Source organism: Amblyomma maculatum, chromosome 2 (genome assembly GCF_055883805.1).
Source record: "Amblyomma maculatum isolate TAMU_Amacu chromosome 2, ASM5588380v1, whole genome shotgun sequence".
Lineage (NCBI taxonomy): Eukaryota > Metazoa > Arthropoda > Arachnida > Ixodida > Ixodidae > Amblyomma > Amblyomma maculatum.
The window spans coordinates 29,103,071-29,126,543 of NC_139345.1; the positions used below are offsets into that span (position 1 = coordinate 29,103,071).

The 23,473-nt window shown below is 48.1% G+C and overlaps 1 protein-coding gene across 2 annotated transcripts in view; it reads right to left on the minus strand.

Annotated features, from left to right (window-relative positions):
• Positions 1–611: 611 nt before the first annotated feature.
• Positions 612–23,473, minus strand: part of ebi (transducin beta like ebi) — a 37,243-nt gene continuing 14,381 nt past the window's right edge. For both annotated transcript variants that reach the window (XM_084593632.1, XM_084593631.1), the window contains exons 9-12: positions 15,273–15,658; positions 8,756–8,921; positions 5,269–5,370; positions 612–1,220 (exon numbers count right to left, since the gene is read on the minus strand). In XM_084593632.1, coding sequence (XP_084449758.1) covers positions 1,191–1,220; positions 5,269–5,370; positions 8,756–8,921; positions 15,273–15,658 — 684 coding nt within the window. In that variant the 3' untranslated portion in view covers positions 612–1,190. The remainder of the gene's footprint in view (positions 1,221–5,268; positions 5,371–8,755; positions 8,922–15,272; positions 15,659–23,473) is intronic.

The following is a 23,473-nucleotide window of genomic DNA, read 5'->3' on the forward strand; positions in this document are numbered from 1 at the left end:
CCCCCAAGAATTTTTGAGGCGAAAGCCTGCCTCAAAAATTCTTGGGGGGCACTTTGGACCACTAAAGTGCGATAAAGTGTTTGAAACACCGACGATTAAAGGCGAAAGCCTTTAACGACTAATACTGTCGGCCACGATTCTGTCACACTATATAGCTAATGTGAAGTCACATCCGGTCAGGCGGCAATTTCGAAAATTTAGCCAGCAGTAATCTGGTCAAACTGATTAAGTCATCAACGTAACTCAGTAATTAGTGATATCACATTATCTTTAATGACTAAAAAATTACAGCCGATTTGCATACTTAACCAAATGCGAAGTACATGCGCAGTACTGCTTACCCGTTTTGTACCGTGCTCTCACTGGGAACATCTGTGGTCGCTCCAACTCCCCAGCTAAAATGCGTGAAGTGCGCGTAAATTGTAAACTGGTTTGCAGGCTGCAGCAACAGTATGTGCTGTGCCTAAAACAGAAAATTGTAACACCATGGAATGCAGCATCCAAACCTTGTAGTCTGGTACTACAGCCAGTTTCCCATAAACCCCCTCCGAGCCTAATGCGCAGAGGTTTCTTTTATGCCAACAAGTCGAAGTCATGCACATCAGACAAGGAACCAAGGTAATAATATTTATTTGCCTCAGGTCACTTTAAGAGTCACAACTGCAACCTTTCCAACATGTCCAGCCGCATTACTTGGTAATGATCACAAAAAGGAATCCCATCCTTCTCTGACGGCGCCATTTACTGTACATACCGACAAGTTTTAGTCATTAAACGACAATGCTTTGGAGGAGCCATGTACACATGAACGTATCTACATGAGGTTAAAAAGAATATGCTGACCAACCCTCCTCCCATTAGAAACCCCAATGCTATTTACAACACATGAGACGGCACCAGCCTGAAGTTCCCACTTCAACATGAACAAATAACTTTTGCGCGCAACCCAAGCGCCCACTCCTCGAGGGCAGCAATTGTGTGTAATGCACTCACTCGCACCAAGGCACGCATCAGCCCAGCTCTGTGGTATGCGGCACTGAACTATTAAAACGCAGACCACTCGGGCGGGCTTGCAGCAGATGGAAGAGAGATGTCTCCGCGTGTAGCTGTGATGGAGACAGCCCGCAGAACAGGGTTCCGGTGAGCCACCTTTGATTCCTTCCCTTTTCGCAGCCACTCCAATGAGGCTGTTATAATTTCCGCAGGTCAAGAACAAATACCTGGAAAAACATCACAAGCATGTTGACAGCACTGCTTCTTTAACATTAGCTCCCTAGAGAAGCTGTGCAGCAGATACCAAAATCAATGCACTCTGCTCCTTCTCAGCTCATTCTCAAGCAACTCCTACAATAAAGATCAGATAAGGTTTGATTGCTAATTCCATGCTTCTATGCTCCATGCTTTTCTATGCTCCTGAAGTTTCACTGCTGAAATCCATTCACAAGTATTCTAAAAACAATGTGTCATACAGTTAAACCTTTATGTAACGAACCTCCATGTAGCGAATTCCTCTATATTACAAAATTTTCAGTTCTCCAACGCCGCCCCCATTGAAGTGTATGTATTTGAAAACTATGTAACGAACATGTCGTGGCGGTTGACCTTGATATAACGATTCGTGGCAACGACTATCTCTTAGCTAGTGCCGAGTCACTGGAAATTTGGCATAATCCCACAAATTTCAGGACAATAAAACATGAACTGAAGTGAGAGGATTGCCTATTATAGCAACAAGCGACCACAGTTGATACAGTGCTTCGTGTTTCAGCGCTGACGCCGCATCTCCTTGGCATACGCAGCAGCCTCCGCTGCTTTTCCTGTCGAAACATGGCACTACTATAGTTCATGCTTAAAAGCGACAAAAAATAACAGAAAAAAGAGGCGGGGCGAGCAGCGTTCATCGTTGCCACGGGCTGCTCACGGGCTCCACTGCATCGGCAGAGGGAATAGCGGAGTGCGCTGGCGACACAAGTTGGTTTCCTGGGGCAACGGTGGTGGGCGAGCGCCGCCAACACGCACGCTCTCCCCCAGACTGATTCCCTCTCCATCTCCTTTCCCTGAGTATGCGAGCCGCAGAGGAGGTAGAGGCTGCCGCCACATTAACGCCATGCTATCAGCGCGATCGTCGCCACTTCTATGACTTCGCATAATTCTGATTTACTGTAAACACTTTCAAGGTGGTTTCCCTTATATCAATTCTTAATCTGGTTTTCGTTCTACATTGCCCTTTTAGGTCTTCACACGAAAACTGCATGTAACGAAAAATTGCGGACATTTTACAATTTCACCATAACCAGGCTTAACTGTATACACTTAAACTCCATTACAGTAAAACCTCGTTAATTCGAACTGACGCTCGGGTCCCGGCAAGGCCCTATGTATTTCAATAGGAGAAAACGCCCGATAATTCGAACATGCCAGTATCCACAACGGTTAATTCGAACTAGGAGCCCGTGGCTCACACAGCTCCTCGCAGACAGAAGTCGGCCCATACCGTGTACAATGCGCAGAAAGATTACTAAAGATGCAAAAAACAAAATCTTTCAGATCTGCCCGCGCGCGCGAGACGAGGTGCGCACTAGACAGTCACAGCAAGATTCCGGTGCATGCCGTAGCAGGTTTTCGCTGCCGGGTGCCGCCAGGCTCCATCACACCAACGGTCCGGCGCAAGCCGTTGCAGGTTTTGGCTGCACCGCGGTTGCTGGGTGCGCTTTTGACAAGCCTTTTTTCTTTTTGTGCTGCGGTCACGTGTGCACAACGCAGTTGTCGGTGTCGTGCATTTGTTCGTGCCGCGGTGGTCCAAGTTTTACCATTTTCGTTGCCTCACCGCTTTGCCAGCGACAACTCATCGATTGTGACAGCCATGACAAACCGCGGTAAATACATGGCAAAGGACCTCAAGATGAAAATGGAGATTTTGAGTGAGGTGGAACGTGGTGTCCTATCCAAGACGGATATAGCCAAAAAGTAGACATCAAGAAGAGCACGCTGTCAACGTATCTCAGGAACAAGGAATCGATCAGTGCTACCTTTCGTAAAGACGTTATAGAGCCCTCTCGCAAAAGGCTACGGACGTCGGCCCATCCCGAAGTGGAGAGTGCCGCAATGGCATGGATAAAAGAAGTTCGCAGCCGGAACATTCCGTTAAGCGGGCCCATAATTGCTGCGAAGGCTGTAGTCTTTGCCAGCCAAATGGGCATCAGCGAGTTCAGCGCGTCGGAAGGCTGGCTGTCGCGTTTCAAGGCGCGTCACGGGCTGACATTTAGAAATGTTTGTGGAAAGTCAGCTGAAGTCGACAAGGAAACGTGTGAACAGTGGGTCTCCAGTGAACTGAAGGAACTCCTCGCTGATTATGCGCTCAGCGATGTATTTAATGCTGACGAGACGGCGCTGTATTTCAAATTGCTCCCCAACAAGACCGTCACTTACAAAGGCGACACTTGTGCTGGCGGAAAGAGAAGCAAAGAAAGAATCACCGTCATGATGTGTGCAAATGCGACGGGCACGGAACGGTGCCGCTTGCTTGATCGGCAAGGCAGAGAAGCCTCGCTGTTTTAAAGACATCAAGACGCTTCCTGTTGATTACACCGCAAACAAAAAGTCGTGGATGACACGGGAAATTTTCACCGACTGGCTGGGCAAGCTAGACAGGAAATTCGCTGCACAGAACAGGAATGTTCTCATGTTCGTGGACAACTGTACAGCTCATTGTGACGTGAGTGGACTGGCAGCAATCCGCTTGGCATTTTTGCCTAAAAACATGACTTCTGTGCTCCAGCCTATGGATCTTGGAGTTATTGAGAACTTAAATACGCTATGCAGGCTAGAGAGACTTCTTTGTTTGGACAGTGACAAGTCGTACGACATCGATTTGCTTGGAGCTGTCCACATGCTGGCATCATCATGGAATACCGTCAAGCCGGAAACTATCAAAAATTGTTTCCGCAAGTGTGGCTTCGGTGAGGCCCAGAAGCATGCAGCGCGGAGGCTTCGTCTGATGATGACTCCGTCGTGCTCGACCGTGGCTATGCGGCTTTGTCGGAGGGTGTCGCCTTTGAAGCCTACGTTGACGTTGACAACGGTGTGGAGACGTCTGGGCTCTTGAGTGATGAGGATATAACGCAGCTGCATGTGCTCCACAGGGCTCACGGATGGCGAACACGGCTGAAAGCGATGAGTCCGACGAAGGCGACGATCCGGTGCCACCCCCTAGTGCATGTGAAGTAGCGTCGGCGCTCGATCTCGCTGCGCGATACTTCTCCGCCGATGAGAATTCGGATCCTGTGCTGGAACTCTTAGGCAAGCTGCAGTCGATGCTTGTGGAGTCGCGGCACAAGAAACGCAAGCAAACGCACCTTACCGATTATTTTTCTGTGTAAATAAACATGTTTTGAAGCTCGCTACTCACACGAATGCATTCCTGCTCTTGTTTGCGGCGCATGACTGACCGATTAGTCCCGTTCATTCGCTGTTGGGGCTCGATTGCAAAAATTATCGGAATCGCCCTCCGTAAATGTGCAGTAGCGCTAGCCCTCTTTACTCGTGGTAATGAGTCAACATGTGGGCTCGGCCAGCACGGTGGGCCACGATGGCGCTCATTCCAGTAGTGCCCGACTGTTAATTCGAACAATTTTCTCGGCCCCTTCGAGTTTGAATTAACGAGCTTTTACTGTACTTTTATCACACCCTTAGAACCATCTGCATGTCAAGGCATTCTTTGTTTCCCATTCTGTTAATTTTAAATTCGTTTGTGCAATTTTCTTCTCAGTATGGCTTCTAAAGGCTCATTGCGTGCGCGGTTATTATCTACTATATTCTGGAAGAGTGCGTTGTTGGGCGAGTCGGTCAGACATATCTTCAAGGTATACTGGGCACACACAAAACAAGGACGAGAAAGGTACACCAACAAGCGCAGACTCTCGACTGAAATTCATATGGAAGGAAACACATCATGCCTTCAAGCATCATATCTAATCCCATGTGCAGTTTTATGTGGCTTCTATGGCAAAAGAAGGCAGGTTTCTGAACTGCGCATAGGGTTAGATATGATGTTTCTACTGTTTCTACTGTTTCTACTACTAGATTCTAGAGTAAGATGTGGCAAAAAAGGATGCCATTCTTGAAGTGGTGTCATAGGATCGGCAAGGATGTGCCCTCATGTTCACCAACATTCTCACAATTTTATTACCCCAGGATCAATGTGGCACTAACGAAAGGTTTCCCCTGGCCATGCCCCTTCACTGCATGCAGGGACAGGTCAGAGCTTACCGAGCCATCTGATGCACTGGCACCAACTTTGTCGCCCCGCTGATTCCAGCAGACCTCGAAGATGCCACCTGTGCCCTTGTAGCTATGGATCAGGTTTCCACTCTGCATACAACAGAGGTACATTATCAGAGAGGTGGCAGAAAGTGGGAAGGCATGCACGCTACCCAAATTCAGCCGAAACTTCAAAGGAGAAAAAGCTAGAAGCGTGAGAAGAGCATCTTTTCCAAGCCGCACCAAATACTATACACATTTGCGCACTAAAACCACTAAGAGGTGACATCAGTTTGAGAGAAAGGCTTGATTGCAGTCTAAAGTTGTTCCAATTCTATTAGTGATTACTTAGTAAATACCTTATACGTAAAAGACAGTAAGCTGACTGGTCTGAATTTTTCAAGTCCTCAGCGTCCTCCCCTTTCTTATGAATTAAGATAATGTTTGCGTTCTTCCATGCTTCCGGTACCGTCGATGACACCAGGCACTGCGTATACAGGGTGGCCAGTCTTTCTAGCACAGTATCCCCCCAGTCCTTCAACAAATATACAATTACCTGATCCCCTCCAGCCGCTTTCCTCCTTTTCAAATTTTCTAACGCTTCCTTAACATCATCCTTCGTCACTAACGTCCGACTGATTTAACCTACCACCAATCTTATTATATTGTCCTGATTACTTTGGCTACTGTAAAGATCAGTATAGAACTCCTAGGCTATTTTTACTATATTGTCCATATTTGTGACGACGCTGCCCACCTTGTCCCTTGGCGCATACATCCGATTTTCGCCTATGCCCAATTTCTTTAACGCTTTAAGGCTTCCCCATTCTTTACAGCATGCTCAATTTTCTCCATGTTATACTTCCTTATATCAGCCACTTTGCACTTATTGATTAGCTTTGATATATCTGCCAATTCTATCTGGTCGGTTGGATTGGAAACTCATTGGCGTTTCTTAAAACCTTCGTCTCCTTAGACAGCTTACCGGTATCCTCTCTAATTATCCTACTGCCTACTTCTACAGCACACTCAGTAATGATATCGTTGACGGACTTCTTTCTTACTATGTAATCTGTTTCGTTCCCTCTTCGGATTTAGACTAATTCAAGACCGTACTACCCTGTGGTCATTGCATTGCACTTTCCCGATTACCTCTACACCCTGCACAATGGCGGGGTTAGAACATAGTATGAAGTCAATTTCATTTTCAGTCTCCCCGTTAGGACTTCTCGAAGCTCACTTCCGGTTCTTCTGTTTGCTGAAGAAAGTATTCATGATTCTTGAGTTATTGCGCTCTGCAAACTCAACTAGTAACTCTCCCCTACGATTCCTCCCCATTAGTACAGTATACTGCGTCTTTCCTTTCCTCATTGCCGATTCTACATCTTCGTAGAAGCTTTCAACTGCCTGGTCATCATGATTACGTGTAGGTGTGTATGCCTGTACAACCTTCACCTTATACCGCTTATTAAGCTAAATTACTATGCCTGCCACCCACTCATTAATGCTTTAGAATTAGTCTATATTACCAGCTATATACTTATTGACAAGGAAACCTGCACCTAGTTCTCGCCACTCCGGTAAACCTCGATAACACAGTACATGCCCATCCTTAAGTACAGTACATGCCTCATTCGGCCTCCTAACCTCACTAAGCCTTATGACATCCCATTTCATATGTTCTAGTTCCTCTAACAGCACTAGCTTTACTAGCTAGGGTTCTAGCGTTAAACGTTGCCAGGGTCAGTTTCCAATGGCAGCCCATCCAGCGGAGCCAGAAATTCTTAGCATCCCCTACTGCGTCGCAGGTCTAACCACCACCGTGGTCAGTTGCTCCGCAGCTGCTGGTGACCGACGGCTGGAGTTTTATAGGACTAATGCAATTCCATCGACACGCACATTTTTTTTTTCTTCTTTCTTTTGATTTGATGGAGAATTGCGCGGCACCGGTATTCGTGCCACGGTCCTCTTGCACGCGAGGCGGATGTTCTGCCGCTACGTCACCGCTGCACCAGGAGTACTATGCACTTGCTCAAACGGACGTGCAGCACTGCGCCAAGGAAGCTGCCACTGCAGGCACTCCTCTTGATGGCATGCAGCACCTTGGCACTCTGCCAAGTTTGCCAAGCGAGCCACCGAGGCGAGTGGTACGCAGCATGTTTTTGGAATAATATTTTTTGCCCTGGCTATATTTCTTGCTGTGCTCAATTAGTCTTTAAGATTTCTCATGGTCCGAATGAGTTTGAATTAAAAAGGTACTGAAACTGTACAGTCATCAATGAAAGGCAAAATGGGATGCAGTTTACTGCAAGCAAGGTTCTAATGCCCCTGTACGAAATTCCATGCAAGAAAGCCCCGAGAACAATGAAACGTCATCGTTACTGCCAGTAAAGGACAAGCCCCAACTTCTGCAGCCAGCACCAGGAAAAAGGACACAGTAGTGGCGACATTTCACTTCTGCTGTTTCTTTAGTGCGTTTCCTTAGTGAATGCAGCCAAGATATTCTTATGAATGACTGCATGTGGTAGCCAATGCCAGACCTTGTAGTCTGCCTGGATTTGTTTCTGTACTGTGCAGGGGTGGTGGTTTTCCTCCTGCTTTTACATTCATGAAGAAACCCTTCTGGGACATTACCCAGCCAACGGTATTTCTCAATGGCCTCTCTAGGTTTCGTTGGTTTGTAGGGTTTAATGTCCCAAAGCAACTCAGGCTATGAGAGACGCTGTAGTGGAGGGCTCCAAAAATTTATACCACCTGGTGTTCTTTAACGTGCACTGACATCGCACAGCACACGAGCGCCTAGCTTTTCGCCTACATCAAAAAGCGGCCAGAATTCGATCCCGTGTCCTTGGACACAGTAGTCAAGTGCTGTAACCACTGCACCACCACGGTGGGGCAATGGCCTCTCTAGAGGTGGCCTGCAACCTAGGACAGTGAGCAGGTGAGAACATCACCCTGGTTACATTGCCTTTTGTGCTTTTAGTACACACTCTTAGTGCATGTGCACCGGAACACCACGACATCTTCTAAAATGAAGAGGCTCAGCAACACATTTACCATAGTCGAAAATGATGCAACAATTGTTCCTGGTTGGCTATAGTCGGACACAACTCAAGAAAGAAGCAGCTTTTGCCCTACAAGTGCAACTGATCCTCGTGACGTCGTGAACAATCCCCCCAGACCTGCTATCGTGGCAATGCAGGAAGCAGCAGATGAAAGGGAGGTGACCAGAGCTTAATTAGATTAACCGAAGCACCATGAAAACCGGTCTATGCCATTGGCTGAAGGGCCTCCTTTGAGTACTATCTGCTGCTTTTTTTTTTTTCTTTAGTAGTATCAGACTACAAGCAATGCCCAGCTAACACCGACCTGTGCAGCTCAGAAAATCACAAATGAAACTAAGCGGCTTTCTCCTCCAAACTGCTGTGCAGCTTTGCTTCATTTAATAAAATTTTGAGGTTGGCCAAGGAAAATGGACTGCACTAAGGAGGCCCACCTGTGTCGACCAGATGTGGACACACTTGTCGAACGACCCGCTGGCCAGGAACTTGCCATCTGGACTGAAGGCCACGCTGTACACAGGCTCGGTGTGCTTTGTTAGGGTGTACAAGCACACCCCCCGATCCACTTCCCAGAGGCGCACCGTTGAGTCAAATGAGGCACTGCACATATATACAAACACACCGCACCATTTTTTTCTCGTGCAGTGCGTGCAGGCCCCACACTAAAATGTACACTGAATATAAATAAAAACAACCACACAACTGCAGAGCCACATGTGCAAATACTATGCACTGCAAGTTGGCAGCATTAGTCTCTTATTCCTTCCGCTGCCTTGAGCAAACATTTGTGTGACCTTTGATACCGTATTTACTCGCATAATGCTCGCACTTTTTTTCGCAGAAAATTGATGCTAAGTTGGGGGGTGCGATAATAATGTGGGAAAAATTTTCAAGCAAACATTTCGGAGCGCTAAAAGCAAATTTAAATAGGTGTGAATCGAGATTCTTAGGTCAGCTATTGTAAATATAACCAAAACATTACTTTCAAACAGAACATATCCTTGTTATAAAAGTACAAGGTAGCCAAAAGCACAAATTGCTAAAGCACTTGCCAAACAAAGCCTCATCATCACTCCCCGCATTTTGTATTATAATGCTCACAGCAGACCATATAGTTCTACTCTTGACCAGAGACTTGATCCGAGTCCGTGTCGACAACGTAATCGCTGTCTTCAGTAGCGTACTACGCAGAGCTACAGCGTGGTTGCTATGCTGTAGCGCATACTCAAAGCAGCTGTATAATTTGCGTGGCGCCCCACAGCAATGCGGCACCAAGGACACTGTAGACGGAACAAACCAAGTAACACGGACGGAACGAAGGAACAATGACAACAAGACATGGAGACACCTCGCAAAATGGCAAAAAACTACGAGCATTATGGAGATAAAAAAAAAAGGAAGACGAGCATAACATATAATGATGATGAGGATGATCTACCTGAGCATGCTATCATCGCCTGGTAGCGCATGCACACAACGAGGCCAGCTAGGTTCAGTAGCGCTCCAAAGATGGCGCTTGTTACTACTAGCAGACGACTCTTGCGGTGGTAATATTGGTGGTGTGATGATTATGAGAGTAAAAAGAAATTCCAATTTTTGACGCCTAATGTTGAGGGTGCGAGTATTATGGAGTAGATACGGTATATCAGGCATTTACAATTTGTGACACCAATGTTTAGCTCTACACCAACTATATCAACATTAACGAAACTGATATTTTGTTCCAGACACACAAGCCTAAGTGCTCCCTTTTACTGTGCTGCTTGCACTATGATGTTCACAAGCACCCTTTTTTGCATGAAATTTATGCATGAGTTGCATTACCTTTAAATCCCACTGTAGTTCTCTAAGCAATGACTGGTGATTGTGTGTTCATAAAATGAGCCAGAATATAATGCACCCCAGTGCCACTCCCACTGAAGCCCATGCATATGAGAACTCTACATGTAACAAAGGTGCTGCAGTGGTAAAAACTCGCAATGCTTACTGCGCTTTTCCTAGTTCTGATTTGGTTTGGTTTTGGGGTTTAACGTCCCAATGCGACTCAGGCTATAGGAGACGCCGTAGTGAAGGACTCCGGAAATTTCGACCACCTGGGGTTCTTTAACGTGCACTAACATCGCACAGCACGCGGGCGCCTAGCTTTTTGCCTCCATCGAAAAGCGGCCGCCGAGGCCGGAATTCGATCCCGCGTCCTTGGGCACAGTAGTCGAGCACCCTAACCACTACGCCACCCCGACGGGGTACATAGTCGAAATTTGGCAAACTGCGCGATAGTTCCACGATTACAGAACATAAACTGGTGGGAGAGAAACGTCTGCCATGACAATGAGCAACCGTTGCTGACAAAGCATCATGCTCCAACACTGCAGGCAAATCTATGTGGCTAATGCAGCAGCGCCTTTGCTGCTTCCACTTTAGGAATGTCACACCAAGTGGCACTAGAAGTCATGCTCAAAAGCAGCGGAAAATAACAGCACAGAAAAAAAGACAGGGGGTGGTCAGTACGCCATCACCACCGCTGTGTGGTTATTTGCGAGATTCTGCCACCAATAGCTGCCTCATTTCGAGAGTGGGAAGGGCAACGGTGAGCACCGGCAACATGACACCGAGAGACTGGTGGCTTACAGCAGAGGGCAGGAACATGCGTGAAATGCATGCCTCAGTGGCCCGTATAGCTCTAGCAGCACCCATGTGCTCTCCTATAGCCTGGCCATGGTGACTCCCACTCTCACAGAGTCCCACTTATAGGCACATCTGCTTGCATTGTACAAGGCACAGCAAAGCTGGTGGAGGCTACTGTAGAAGTGATGTAACTCACGAGACATTTCTCCACATTCAGGGATTTGAGCAAGGGGGGATTCAAAGTAATTATTTTCAAGGTGATTTCATTTATTTCTTATTTTCGTTTCCGTTCTGCATTGCCCTTTCGAGCCTTCATGCAGTAACTGCATGCAACGAAAACCTGGATTAAACAAAAAATTACGGGCTCTGTTCAAATACATTCTGTAACCCCCCCCCCCCCCCCCCCCCGCAGAACAGTGCCAGAGTTACGCCATACCAGGCTTGCTATTCAAGCTAAGCTTATGGCTAAATCAGATTCCCTTCCTCGGACATATCTGAACCCCTGTGGTACACCAGCAGCACAGGTACTGCTGAAAGTAAGTAGAACCTACAAGGTAAGTTAAAGAAGAATATTTGTAATGCGAATGTTCCAGTGCAGAAAAAAGTAAACGGAGCATGCAATTTCCTTCTAAAATTTCTCACGCGTTGCATGATTGAAACAGGCAGTCTTGGTATGTGTGAACCAGTAGTAGATCTCAGTGCCTTTTCACTTAGGCAATATTGTTTCCTTATCTCTTGTGTAGAAGACGTGATTTAATTTCAATGAAAAAGCATGCTCCGTTTACTTTTGTCTGCACATGTACAGTCAAACCTCATTATAATGAATTTCGAAGGAAGTAAAAATCTTGTAAATTAGCGTGGAATAATTAGAGTGGAGAAAAGAGACGACCTACCTCAGCCCTACAGCAGTGTAAACACTTGAATATAGCCATCTCTGACCAATAAATACACAGGGTTGGACATGTAGAAATTATTTGACAAAAATCTGATCCTGTTCTGCTGCATGGAGCACTAACGGTGCAAAACAAATGACTATGTCATCCATATTTCTGTGTAAAGCCTCGGGCACATTGATAGAAGCCTCAAGGTAGGCGTGCAGCTTCCCGTGCAGTTCGAGACATATCACAATGTTCTCGGTAGTTGGCTCCGCCGTGCACGCTCCCACTTCGCATAGTCCTCGAATGCTACTGAAGGGTCTACAACGAGCTTCTCTTGCATTTCAACAATTTGGATGCATTGTTGTCTTCTTTCAGTAACCCTGCCTTCAGCTTCACACCCGGTAAGCATTGCCGCGTCCTTCTTGACGTTTATTGCTGTTGGCTGATTCAGTCGCAGGTTAATCAGTAGATGCTGAACAAGGCACCTCCGAAATTCAGTCTTTACGCTCGATTATCCCCTGATCCAGAGGCTGCAGTAATAAAGTGCAATTCGTTGACAAGAATGTCAGCCGCAAATTCGTCAAGCAAACATTGATAAGAGGCACCGAACAGTTGATCTTTAAGATCTTCCTGTCCTCCTTCCTCATTTGGCTACCAACTGTGAGAAGCCACTGGAAGAAGAGATTGCGCATCGTCCAAGCACGATTGTTGGCTCATGTCAGCACTGCTCGTTCGACGCCATGGAAATTCCCAAGCCACACCTGTTTCTTGCTTGGTGGAAGCTGAGAGGTGAAGGTCGGTTATTTTTGCCCAATCTTTCAAGATGGTCGTGATGGTCGACGGCGCCACTCCAAGCTCCTTGCTGACGTTGATCTGCTTTCTCCCAGCATCAATATCCTAAAAACTTTCAATTTGCCCAGCAGCATAAACTGCTTTCTAGGGGGTGTGCAAATACTTGAATATTCAAATATAAATCGAATAACTGTGGGACAGAATATGTGGTATTCGGGTGAACGCACCGATGAGAGATCTGCCAGTTTCCGTCTTATCCCGATTTTTCAGTGCTGTCGCTGGTTTTCTGGTTGTGTGGCACACATTTTTAATCTAAAGCCGCCGCACAGCAGGCAGAAATATAATCTCAATAGTACGAACCTGATAGAACTGACACTAATCTGACCGCTTGCCCTTTAAGTCAAATTGAGCCGAGATTTGATCGGCCGCAGTTTGATAAATAGTGCTGCTATTGGGCTCCGAGAGCATGTGACCAAACTGATCACTTCTCGTTGGCTGCCGCTGTTGACTGCTTGCAGCTTGGCGCCATTTTGAAAAGGTTGCACAGTTAGGCCTAGTCGGTTTAGCTCCGTTCAGTCATCACGATCACAGCATAAAATGTGGAAGAAATAGGTTCGGGCGTGATACTGGCCTAAAAAACGAAGAAAGGTAGAGTAAGAGGCGTGCCAGCAACGTGGTATGCCTCTTACTCAACAAAACGAGCGCGAACGATTTCATCGAGGTGATTCCTGCCACGTACAGACAGCGCAATCACCACGGTGCAATACTTACCACAAAATTCCCCCCCTCCTCAAGAGCCAAAATTACACGAAAAGTGGAGGGGAGCATTTTCCCGGAATGGCATAGAAATTTGAAATGGCGACGTCAAATGTTTTCCCAGCAGAAAAAAAAAAAGTTTGAGCACATTGCATATGGATTCAAATTTCATTTTTCTCTTATCGGTCGAACAGGCTTAGAGGTGTGCACCAAGACATCGGTGAGCAGCTAGTGAGCTGCTGGCAAGCGTTCTCCTACACCGTCAATGTATTCTAGGCACAATGCAGTATAAATGCAAATTCAGTGCCCGCCGACGTTTCCTCTCGGGGCGCTATTTAAATGTTCCCGGTAGTCTTATCTCTATTGGCGCCAGCTCTTCTGGTCACTCGCATAGCACATCTCTCTCGCGACGGACGCCAGCCATCAACCTTTATGCATGTGCACATCCGAGCGAGTCAGCGTTGTGCTGGTAACATTTTTGTTTGTGATGTTTTTGAGAGCTTAGACTGGATTGGATTCTTGCCCTTGCCCCAAAGGCGTGCGCATCTGCGGTGATCATTTGCCACACACCAGCACTCGACGTTTGCAAACCATGAGCATAAAGGAACAAGAGGAAACAGGTTTGGCAATGGCCGGTACAGAGCGGATGCTGCCAATGCAACCATGGTGCTCGCGAGAGGGGAAAAACGTGATAGAGCGAACCGCAAGGGTGTGCCCATTCTTTTGCTGAGCTTTCTCTCTCCTTCCTCTCTCTTTCCCGGTCTTTATTCACAGCAGCACGTGCTGCGCATGCGCCAAACCATCTCGGCCCGTGGCAGACAGAACGTCGGACGCCTTCTCCAGCATGTGTTGTGAACCCTCTGCACGCGGCACCTGACGTGCGGTGCGTGTCTTGTGTCTTTTTGCTGAATGTGTGTAAGCTACAAAATGGGAGCTACGCCTCGCGGAAAATGGTTGTTTCGGGGACCGTTTTCGGCCCAATTACATAAATTGGCATTGTTACTAAAATACCGATCCTATACTCCGTTTCATACATCAGGTGCAACGCAGCGAAAGCTACACAAGTAGTCCGCAAGAAAAAAAAAATGGAGGTGTATCACTACACACTCGTTTTGTGGCCGAGTGGTTCTTGCAGAAACGGGCTCTATTTCGAGCATACAGGTTTGCAATAACTTGCTTTACGTGCCTAGACATCTTCGCAGTGCGTATCTTGTAGAAAAAATGTGCACCGAAGAACCATTTTCTCAAAAAGAGATGCGCAGCGCGGTGGGCACAGCCAGCGCCATCTAGTGGCACAGCTGGCAAAGTTGCGGGGCAGCGAAAACGCGACACGAACGAAAACGATATAAAAACATACAAATTCACCGAATACGACCTTTTCTCCGTAAAATAGGTGCTCTTTATGAAGTTGATGGCAAATGTAAGATGTATTAAGCTTGCAGACAAAATAACTATTATTTGCTCTCGTCAAGAGCAGGCACTATTTTTCAACGTGGATGCGGAGAGCGCAAACAAGAGTTGTAGCTTTGGCAGTGTTGCACTTGATGTATGAAACTGAGTATAGAGATGAAAAACTTAGCAGATAGGTAGATAAAGAGCTACTGATTTTGCAAATCTCATTTTCTAAAAAAGTGATTTTTTCGCGCTTTTGGTCTGAAAGACCTGTGTCCCCCCTTAATCAGACACCCTGTAGTTTTTTTAACTTGCACCCGAAATCACACAACACACAAGCGTCTCTGCATTTTGCCACCTATAAAAATGCGGCTACCACGATTCAAGAATCACCGAGACACCATGATTGCCAAATGAACCACCTGAAGGGCCGACCTCTGGGTCATGTAAGAACATTCCCTTATGTTACAAATGAGCAGGCCAGTCTCTTGAGTCAAATTGCACTCACCTGGCCAGAATGAGACTCATGTTGGGGTTGTTGGTGCCCGGCCCAGTGGGGCTCCACTTAATGGTGTAGATCTCTTTGCTGTGCGCCTGGAGATCATGCACGCATGTGTCCTGCTTCATGCTCCAAATCTTGAGGGTCATGTCATCTGAGCAGGAAGCCAGCAGGGCCCCCTGGGGGTCCCACTTGATGGCGTTCACCTCGTTGGTGTGGCCCGTGAAGGTCTTGACCGGCTTGTCGGCGCCCAGCTTGCACACGTGGATGCACTGGTCCGTGGAACACGAGGCAAAGCTAGTGTTACTCTGCCAGTCCACGTCCAGTGCAGGCGCCGTGTGGAACGCAAACTGCTGCGTGCACTGGCCTGTGCTGGCATCCCAGATTATTGTCGTCTGCACAAAAGCATACAATGCCAGTTTCACACGTCACACCTTCACAAATTCATCTGCAGCTCAGGACAGATACTCTCAAAATTCCCTTCGGTGCGAGCTCAGCCATTCAAAAGCCTGTAAAAGTTACAGAGGGCGCTTAGGACTGCCTACGCACTGTGAAGGCCATAGCATGAATTTCTCACTCCGAGTTTTGTTTTTCACTGTCGCTAAATATCACAACTACTCAACATAATGCATGCACATTCATTAGATCCACCTTTATTAAGACTGGACCAATAAACTTTTTTGACCTGTGGGTAGTGTGCGTGTCTCGCAATCCGATGGGCCTAAGTTCAATTCCTGCCCCCATTCAAACGAGCAAAATTTTCTGGCTCAATTGGTTCCACTTGGTCACAGAAAGCTTGCCGAATTATTGGCATCAACATAAATATATTTATATTTTTTTTACTTATGACATCACACAGGTCAATAGGGTTTTTCGAATTTGACGCCGGTTGCTGATTCGTCTCTAAGATGATGACGTCAAAGTCCACAAGTCCGAGTTTTCAGCAATCACACCACGTTTTGTTGCCAATAGGCCATATACGCCTTTCACCTTAAAAACCGAGTTATCTTCTCCAAAACACTCTCAACAACCTGAACCGCATATGAATCCATTTAGGCCAGCACAGCAGCATGAATGTTTCCATAGCTGCCCAACTGTGGCCATGTTAAGCAGGGCAGGTGGCTTTTCTACGCAATAATGTGAATCGCAGGAGCCAACTCAACACATTTTTCATTTCATCAGTTGCTACGGCAACACAAGTGCCATAATGTTGGCACTGAACAAGCCCAAACGCCTGTGCAACAACCATCGACTGATGACAGAGACGCAGAACATTGCTATGACATAGGTGGCATGCAGATGAGAAGGGTGGAGAGAGCCAACTATACCAATATACTGCGCCACAGTACTTCCAGCGGTCATCACTACTAGATTTCTTATCACTCAGTGTGGTTGAATTGCAGAAAGAAGCACAGCCAAAAAACCATATCAGCACTGTCATTTTTGAAGAAAAACCTGCACCCTTCTGCAAATGGCACTTAAAAAAAAAAAGAGAGAGAGAGAGAGAGAGAGAGAGAGAGAGAGAGAGAGAGAGAGAGAGAGAGAGAGAGAGAGAGAGAGAGAGAGAGAGAGAGAGAAATCACGCGCAAGTCGCACCAGTGCGTAGGATGCACTGGGTCATTTGATAAAGAGCATATAAGCACTCTGAGGGCCCCTTTGGTAGAGTATAGATGCTCTGCAAGTGAGCGTCGCAACACACAAGTATGAAACAGCATGCAATGAGTGCAGAGTTTTTAGGCACTTCGGCATGCGGAAGCGCACCTTCGAAAAAAAAAAAAAAAAAAAAAGAGGGAAGCATTAGCTGTTTTCGCAATGTATCACCAAGGTCCACGTGGATGTACCCACCTAGTAGCCTCTTAATTTAGTCACGCTGTGCGTCTGAATGGACAAACTGCACCTGCAGTCATGGCTGGACTTAAGCGGACGTGGTACGCACTTTCGTACGGCCTACGCAATAAATGGCTGCGGACACAATGGGAGCTCTTCTAAGAGAGTTGCACCCTCCGCTGCCGCTATGGGCACAACGGACCTACCCCTCCTTGGCCATTTGCTTGTAGCTCTCCTAGCAGGTCTCTTACTATTACTATTATGAATAATGCGGAACAAGCCTTGGGGAGAAGCTGACTTACAGATTTCTGCAAATGGTCCATTGCTACGGCAACAAGATGCTACGAGGTGCATATCGGTGGGCAGTGTGGCAGCGATAACATAGCGATGTGTTTAAAGGGGGCGGGGAAGCAAACTTGGCAGAGTGCCAGCGCTTGTCCGGTCATGCAAGCGTTTTCAGAACGTTCACTTTATGCCGTGGGCGATTGGGGCAGATACCATGTACTGCCACGTGCGATAGCAGCAAATGCTTTTTGAAGCGAACGATGCAAAAAGCCGCCGTCATGACCGTGGCCGACTGCGTGCTCTCGTTGACGGCCGATGGATAAAAATGTGGACGACCCTCACAAAAAAAAAAAAAAAAAAAAAAGGGGGGGGGCATTTGCCAGGACCGCGCCAACAGTGTTTATCCGTATTTCCAAATCAACAGGGCACAAATTAAACGAGTATTTAGTTGCAAGTTTCGGAGGTTGCGTGGAAGAGAGAGCAGGCAGTCGGAGCTGTCAACCCCTACCCTCCGGCGCCACAGCGCCATTCAGGCTTTACCCACTCTTCCATGGTTCTATCTGGTTTCATCTTCTGTTCAAGTTTTGGACGCGCATAGCCCCTAACTACGCCGTTCTTTCGCTAAGGGTTTGCCAAGCCAGCCAAACGCGGCAGCACGTAGTTCTAATTATCCGTTGCGGAACCGACTCGCGTTCGAATTAGCGGGCTTTTTTGTACACAGATCTCTATGGAGCTTGACCGGACAAAGTAGGGCAGAATTATCCGAAAATTCGAATTATCGAGGTTTCAATTAATGAGCTTTCCACTATTCTTCTTTACTGGCGGATGTTTATCGCTGTTGAACTGTAAAGTACATGGCCTAGCTATAACACGAGCACATTTGGCCTTGCATACCATTCGCCACACGAAACAGAGGGAGCGCAATGTCTGCTGTTTTCGTTGCATTCATTATTCGATGCGGAGCATCGAATTCTGCAAGCCTGTCTTAATTAGTGGTAGAGCGAGGAGTACTATTTTCGTCTGCGTGCATCATCTTGAAATATGCCATAGCGACAGCATCGTTTCAGCTTTGAACGCTTTTGTACAGTAAAAGCTCGTTAATTCAAATTCCACGGGGCCGCCAGGCCAGTTCGAATTAACCAAAATTCGAACTAATGAAAGTGAGCAAAAATGAAGGCGTTTGATGCCCGGAGGGCACGAAAAACATTTATTTAGCAAAAAAGTCTGTTATCATCTTCTGCTTCTTCTCTCTGAGGGCTACCGTACTCACTCGGTCTTCTAGCATGCGAATGTGACGCAGGGAGTCTTCTTCCCCCTCTTCAAAGCTGAAGAAAAGGCGCGCGACATTCAGCGCTCCCATAACTTCTGCCGCGGATGGACGCACGGGCTCTTGCTCCTTCTCGTCGTCCTCGTCTTCTGCCTCTTCTGGGACAGACTGCTCCCCAACAATTTCAGCGACAATGTCCTCATCACTTAGGGCACCGCACACTGCTGCATCGCTGTCTACTCCAACGTAATCATCAAAACTGACGTCCTGCAGCACAGCACGCAGAGCCCCAGGCAGAGGCTCCGGACTCCCATCGTCGCCACTTTCTTTCATACTTCCGGCAGCAAAGCCACAGTGGTGGAAGCAGTTTGCAATTGTGGACGGCGTGACCTGCTCCCATGCACGCACCAACATGTGCATTGCTGTGAGCAATGTGATGGTGCTGGTCTTCTGGTTTCCAATGCACAAAGTCATGCGCTCGATCATGTGGCGCCTATAGAAACATTTGATGTTTCTGATCACCCCCTGATCCATCGGCTGCAAGGCCGCAGTCGTGTTGGCGGGCAAAAAGACGAGCCTTGTGGCTTTCAGCTCGGCGTCGACTTTGTGTGCCGAGCAGTTATCCACAATGAGGAGAACTTGACGCTTCCCTAGCTCCATCCTCCGATCGAATTTCAAGAGCCATTTTTTAAACAATTCACCCGTCATCCACGCCTTGCTGTTGGCGGAGTATACCGTCGGCAGCGTCCTAATGTTCTTGAAACATCTAGGCTTATGTGCCTTGCCGACAACAAAAAGAGGGACCTTCTCCGTCCCGGTCATATTAGCGGCGACCAGAACAGTAATCCGCTCTTTGCTTCGCTTGCCGCCAGCGCAGCTGTCCCCTTTAAATGTTACTGTTCTGTCGGGCTGGAGCTTATAAAACAAAGCCGTCTCATCAGCATTGAATATATTGTTAAGGTTTATTTACAGAATGGCTCTGCGCCTTAGCCTGATGTGCTAACCAACAGATGGTGAGCTTCCTCTTCTTCCACTTCTATCCCGGAGAGCCTCTTTTTGCACTTTGTTCTCTTCTGTTCGCATGCCTAACATTTCCCCCTTCGCAGACGAAGCCCCTGGGCTGTCAGTCAGAGTCCCGAGCGAGAGTGGCAGCGCTTCATTCTTGCGACATGAACTACCTGTGTTTTCCGAGAGGGGCGACCTTGGGAACATTGGCGAGACACGACGTAGTTCAACTCATTGATGCGTTTGAGCACAATAAATGGGCCTGTGTAGTGCGACAACAGCTTCTGGGACAAACCACGCTTGCGGAGAGGTGTCCAGAGCCACACTAAGTCGCCGGGAAGATAGGAGACATCCTGATGCCGACGATCGTAGCGCTGCTTAGAGCGGTCCTGCGAGGCCAGAGTGCGTAATCGGGCGACCCGACGAGCCTCTTCAGCGCGGCAGAGGGTGCTCGAAACAGACGGCTCGGTGTTGAGCGAGAACGGCAAAATGGTGTCAAGAGAACGTCGAGGCGGACGGGCGTAGAGGAAGAAAAATGGACTATAGGAAGTTCTCATGCTTCGAGGTGTTATAGGCGTAAGTAATGAAAGGAAGCACGTCATCCCAGTTCTTGTGCCGCGAGTCAACATACATCGCAAGCATGTTCGTCAGTGTTCGGTTTGTACGTTCGACGAGGCCATTTGTCTGGGGATGGTACGACGTAGAGTGACGCAACTGGCAAGTACAATAGCGCAGAAGCTGTTCCACAACATCTGCCGTAAACTGGCGGCCTCAGTCACTGATAATTACTCGAGGAGGCCCATGACGGAGGACGACAGCGTGAAGAAGAAAGAACGAGACGTCAGCGGCGGTGGCGGAAGGGATGGCGGCAGTTTCACAGTAGCGCGTGAGATGGTCAACGCACACGACCCAGCGATTGCCTTTGGACGAGCGGGGAAACGGGCCTATGAGGTCAACACCCACTTGCTCATATGGTGTGGTCGGTGGTGTCACCGGATGTAAGTGGCCCGGCAGAGAAGTGGTGGGGAGCTTGAACCGCTGGCACTGCACACAGAAGTTCACGTAACGCTGAGTCGTTCGACGCATATTTGGCCAGTAGAAACGTTCCTTAATGCGCGTAAGAGTCCTGGCAAACCCCAAGTGCCCAGCTGTAACGTCATCGTGCATAGAGTGTAGAACAGAGGAGTAGAGGCTAGCCGGAACGACTAGCAGAAAGCGTGCACCGCCAGACGAGTAATTTTTTCGATACAGCAAACCATCGCGAATGCAGAAAGGGTTCGCAGATGCCGGATCACGAGCTTTTTCAAAAAGTGATACCAAGTCTTGATCTTTTCGTTGTTCTCGCTGGAAAGTGGCAAGATCCGGAAATTGTACGGAAACTGCGGCAAGATAGTCGTCAAAGTTGTCATCGCAGAGGGTAGTTGCGAGAGGCAGGCGCGAGAGGCAGTCAGCGTCAGCGTGTTGGCGGCCACTTTTGTAAGACACTGTAAAGTTGAACTCCTGAAGGCGTAATGCCCAGCGGGCCAGCCGACCGCAGGGGTCGCGTAGATTCACCAGCCAGCAAAGCAAATGATGGTCGGTGATGACTGTAAAGGAACGTCCATAAAGGTACGAGCGAAACCGCTGTACGCCAAAAACGACGGCAAGGCACTCTTGCTCCGTCACGGTATAGTTGCGTTCAGACTTGCTAAGGGTGCGACTTGCGTAAGCGACAACGTGTTGGTTTCCGCCATGCCGTTGTATGAGCACAGCACCCACGCCGATGCCACTTGCGTCAGTGTGGAGTTCAGTGGGAGCTGTCGGGCTGAAATGACGCGGTATGGGCCGCGAGGTAAGAAGAAACTTGAGCTGGCGAAACGCAGAATCACATTCAGGAGTCCATTTGAAAGGAATATCCTTCTGCAAGAGGCATGTGAGGGGGTAGGCTACTTCAGCAAACTTAGGGATGAAGCGTCGAAAGTAAGAGCAAAGTCCCAGGAAGCTCCTGAGTTCTTTCACAGACTTGGGCTCTTTGACGCAACTGACAGCTTCAATCTTCTGTGGGTCAGGCCTAACACCGTCTTTGTCAACCAAATGCCCAAGCACAACGATCTGTCGTTCACCGAAGCGGCACTTCTTAGAGTTCAGCACAAGACCCGCTTCCTCCATGCAGTTAAGGACCACAGCTAAACGGCTGTTATGCTCGGCGAAGGTCCTCCCGAAGATCACTACGTCATCTAGGTAACACATGCAAATTTGCCACTTCAGTCCACGCAAAAGAGTGTCCATAAATCTTTCAAAGGTAGCCGGAGCGTTGCATAGGCCGAAAGGCATCACGTTAAATTCATACAACCCATCGGGAGTCACGAATGCCGTCTTCTCCTTGTCTTTCGGATGCATCGGTATCTGCCAATATCCGGACCGTAAATCAACAGATGAAAAGTAGGAAGCTGAATGGAGGCAGTCAATGGCATCATCAACACGCGGGAGCAGGTAAACATCCTTCTTGGTGACAGTATTGAGGCGGCGATAGTCGACACAAAATCGCCAGGTGCCATCTTTCTTTTTTACGAGAATCACAGGGGCGGCCCATGGGCTAGATGATTCCTGAATGATTCCTCTTTGCATCATATCACGGACCTGTTCGTCAATTATCTTACGTTCTGAAGGTGATACACGGTATGGTGTCTGTCTAATCGAGTGTGCAGATCCAGTGTCGATCATGTGATGGGTGCGGGAAGGCGGAATCGGTGGTGGCTGATCTCGAGCAAAGTCGAACACGTCCGCATGTTTCATAAGAACCTCCATCAATATTCGGCAATCGTTGGTGGGTAGTGATTGATTTATCATGGACTGAAACTGGGAATCAGCATGATCTGGACGTCTAGTTGAACGAGCAACGCCATCACTGAACGCGGCGATATGCATAGAAAGGTGTTCTTCAAAGTCGGCGAGTTTCAAACCACGCGGCAATACGGCAGGTTCATTGGTATGGTTGACAGTCCAAAGCGTGGCACGGCCCTCGTTCACTCGAATAACGCTGCGGGGTACCAACACACTCTTTTTAGCACCGGAAAGGGAAGCGGGTTCCACCAGAGCGTCGAAGGCATTGGGAACCGTGCCCGAAGACACAACTGGGACGAAGATGGCGTACATCGCCGGAACGACGGTATCCTCGAAGACAGAAAACACTTGGACAGCCCGCGGCGAGTCGTCTATGAGGGCCGATCGAAGGCTGGGGCTATATCTCGCCACTGTTGAAGTCGAGAGTTGCGCCACACTGCTGTAAAAAGTCAACTCCTAGAATAACGTCGTGCGTAGAGCGAGGGAGCACCGTAAATTCAGTTCTAAACACGTGTCCAGCCATCGCTACATTTACATAACAAATACCAAGTGGAACCAATGATTCTCCCCCTACACCTCGAAATATGACAGTTCTATCCCAACCAAACATAATTTTGCGGCCGAGACGGTTCTTAAAATCCAAGCTCATCACGGAAACTGCAGCACCCGTATCCACTAAGGCCATAACACAAACACCATCCACTAACACTTCCAAGCGGTTCTTCAGCATAACGACCGGTAGAGGAATTGGCAATATCGATGACCTGGCGACCGCACCTCCATCGGCCGCACACGCTAGTTTCCCGGTGGCGGAGAAGAACGGCGGGGAGAAGGCGATTGTCGGGAGCGGCGGGCAGGAGGTGTCAGGCTGCGATCAGAAACTGGTGAGTCGTTGCGTGGTGGTACGTAGCGGTAGGAGCCCGAAGGAGAGGGATAGGTCGGGTCACGGACTTCTGGACTCACGGTAGAACGGCGATTCCACCATTGGCGCTGGTAGCGTGGT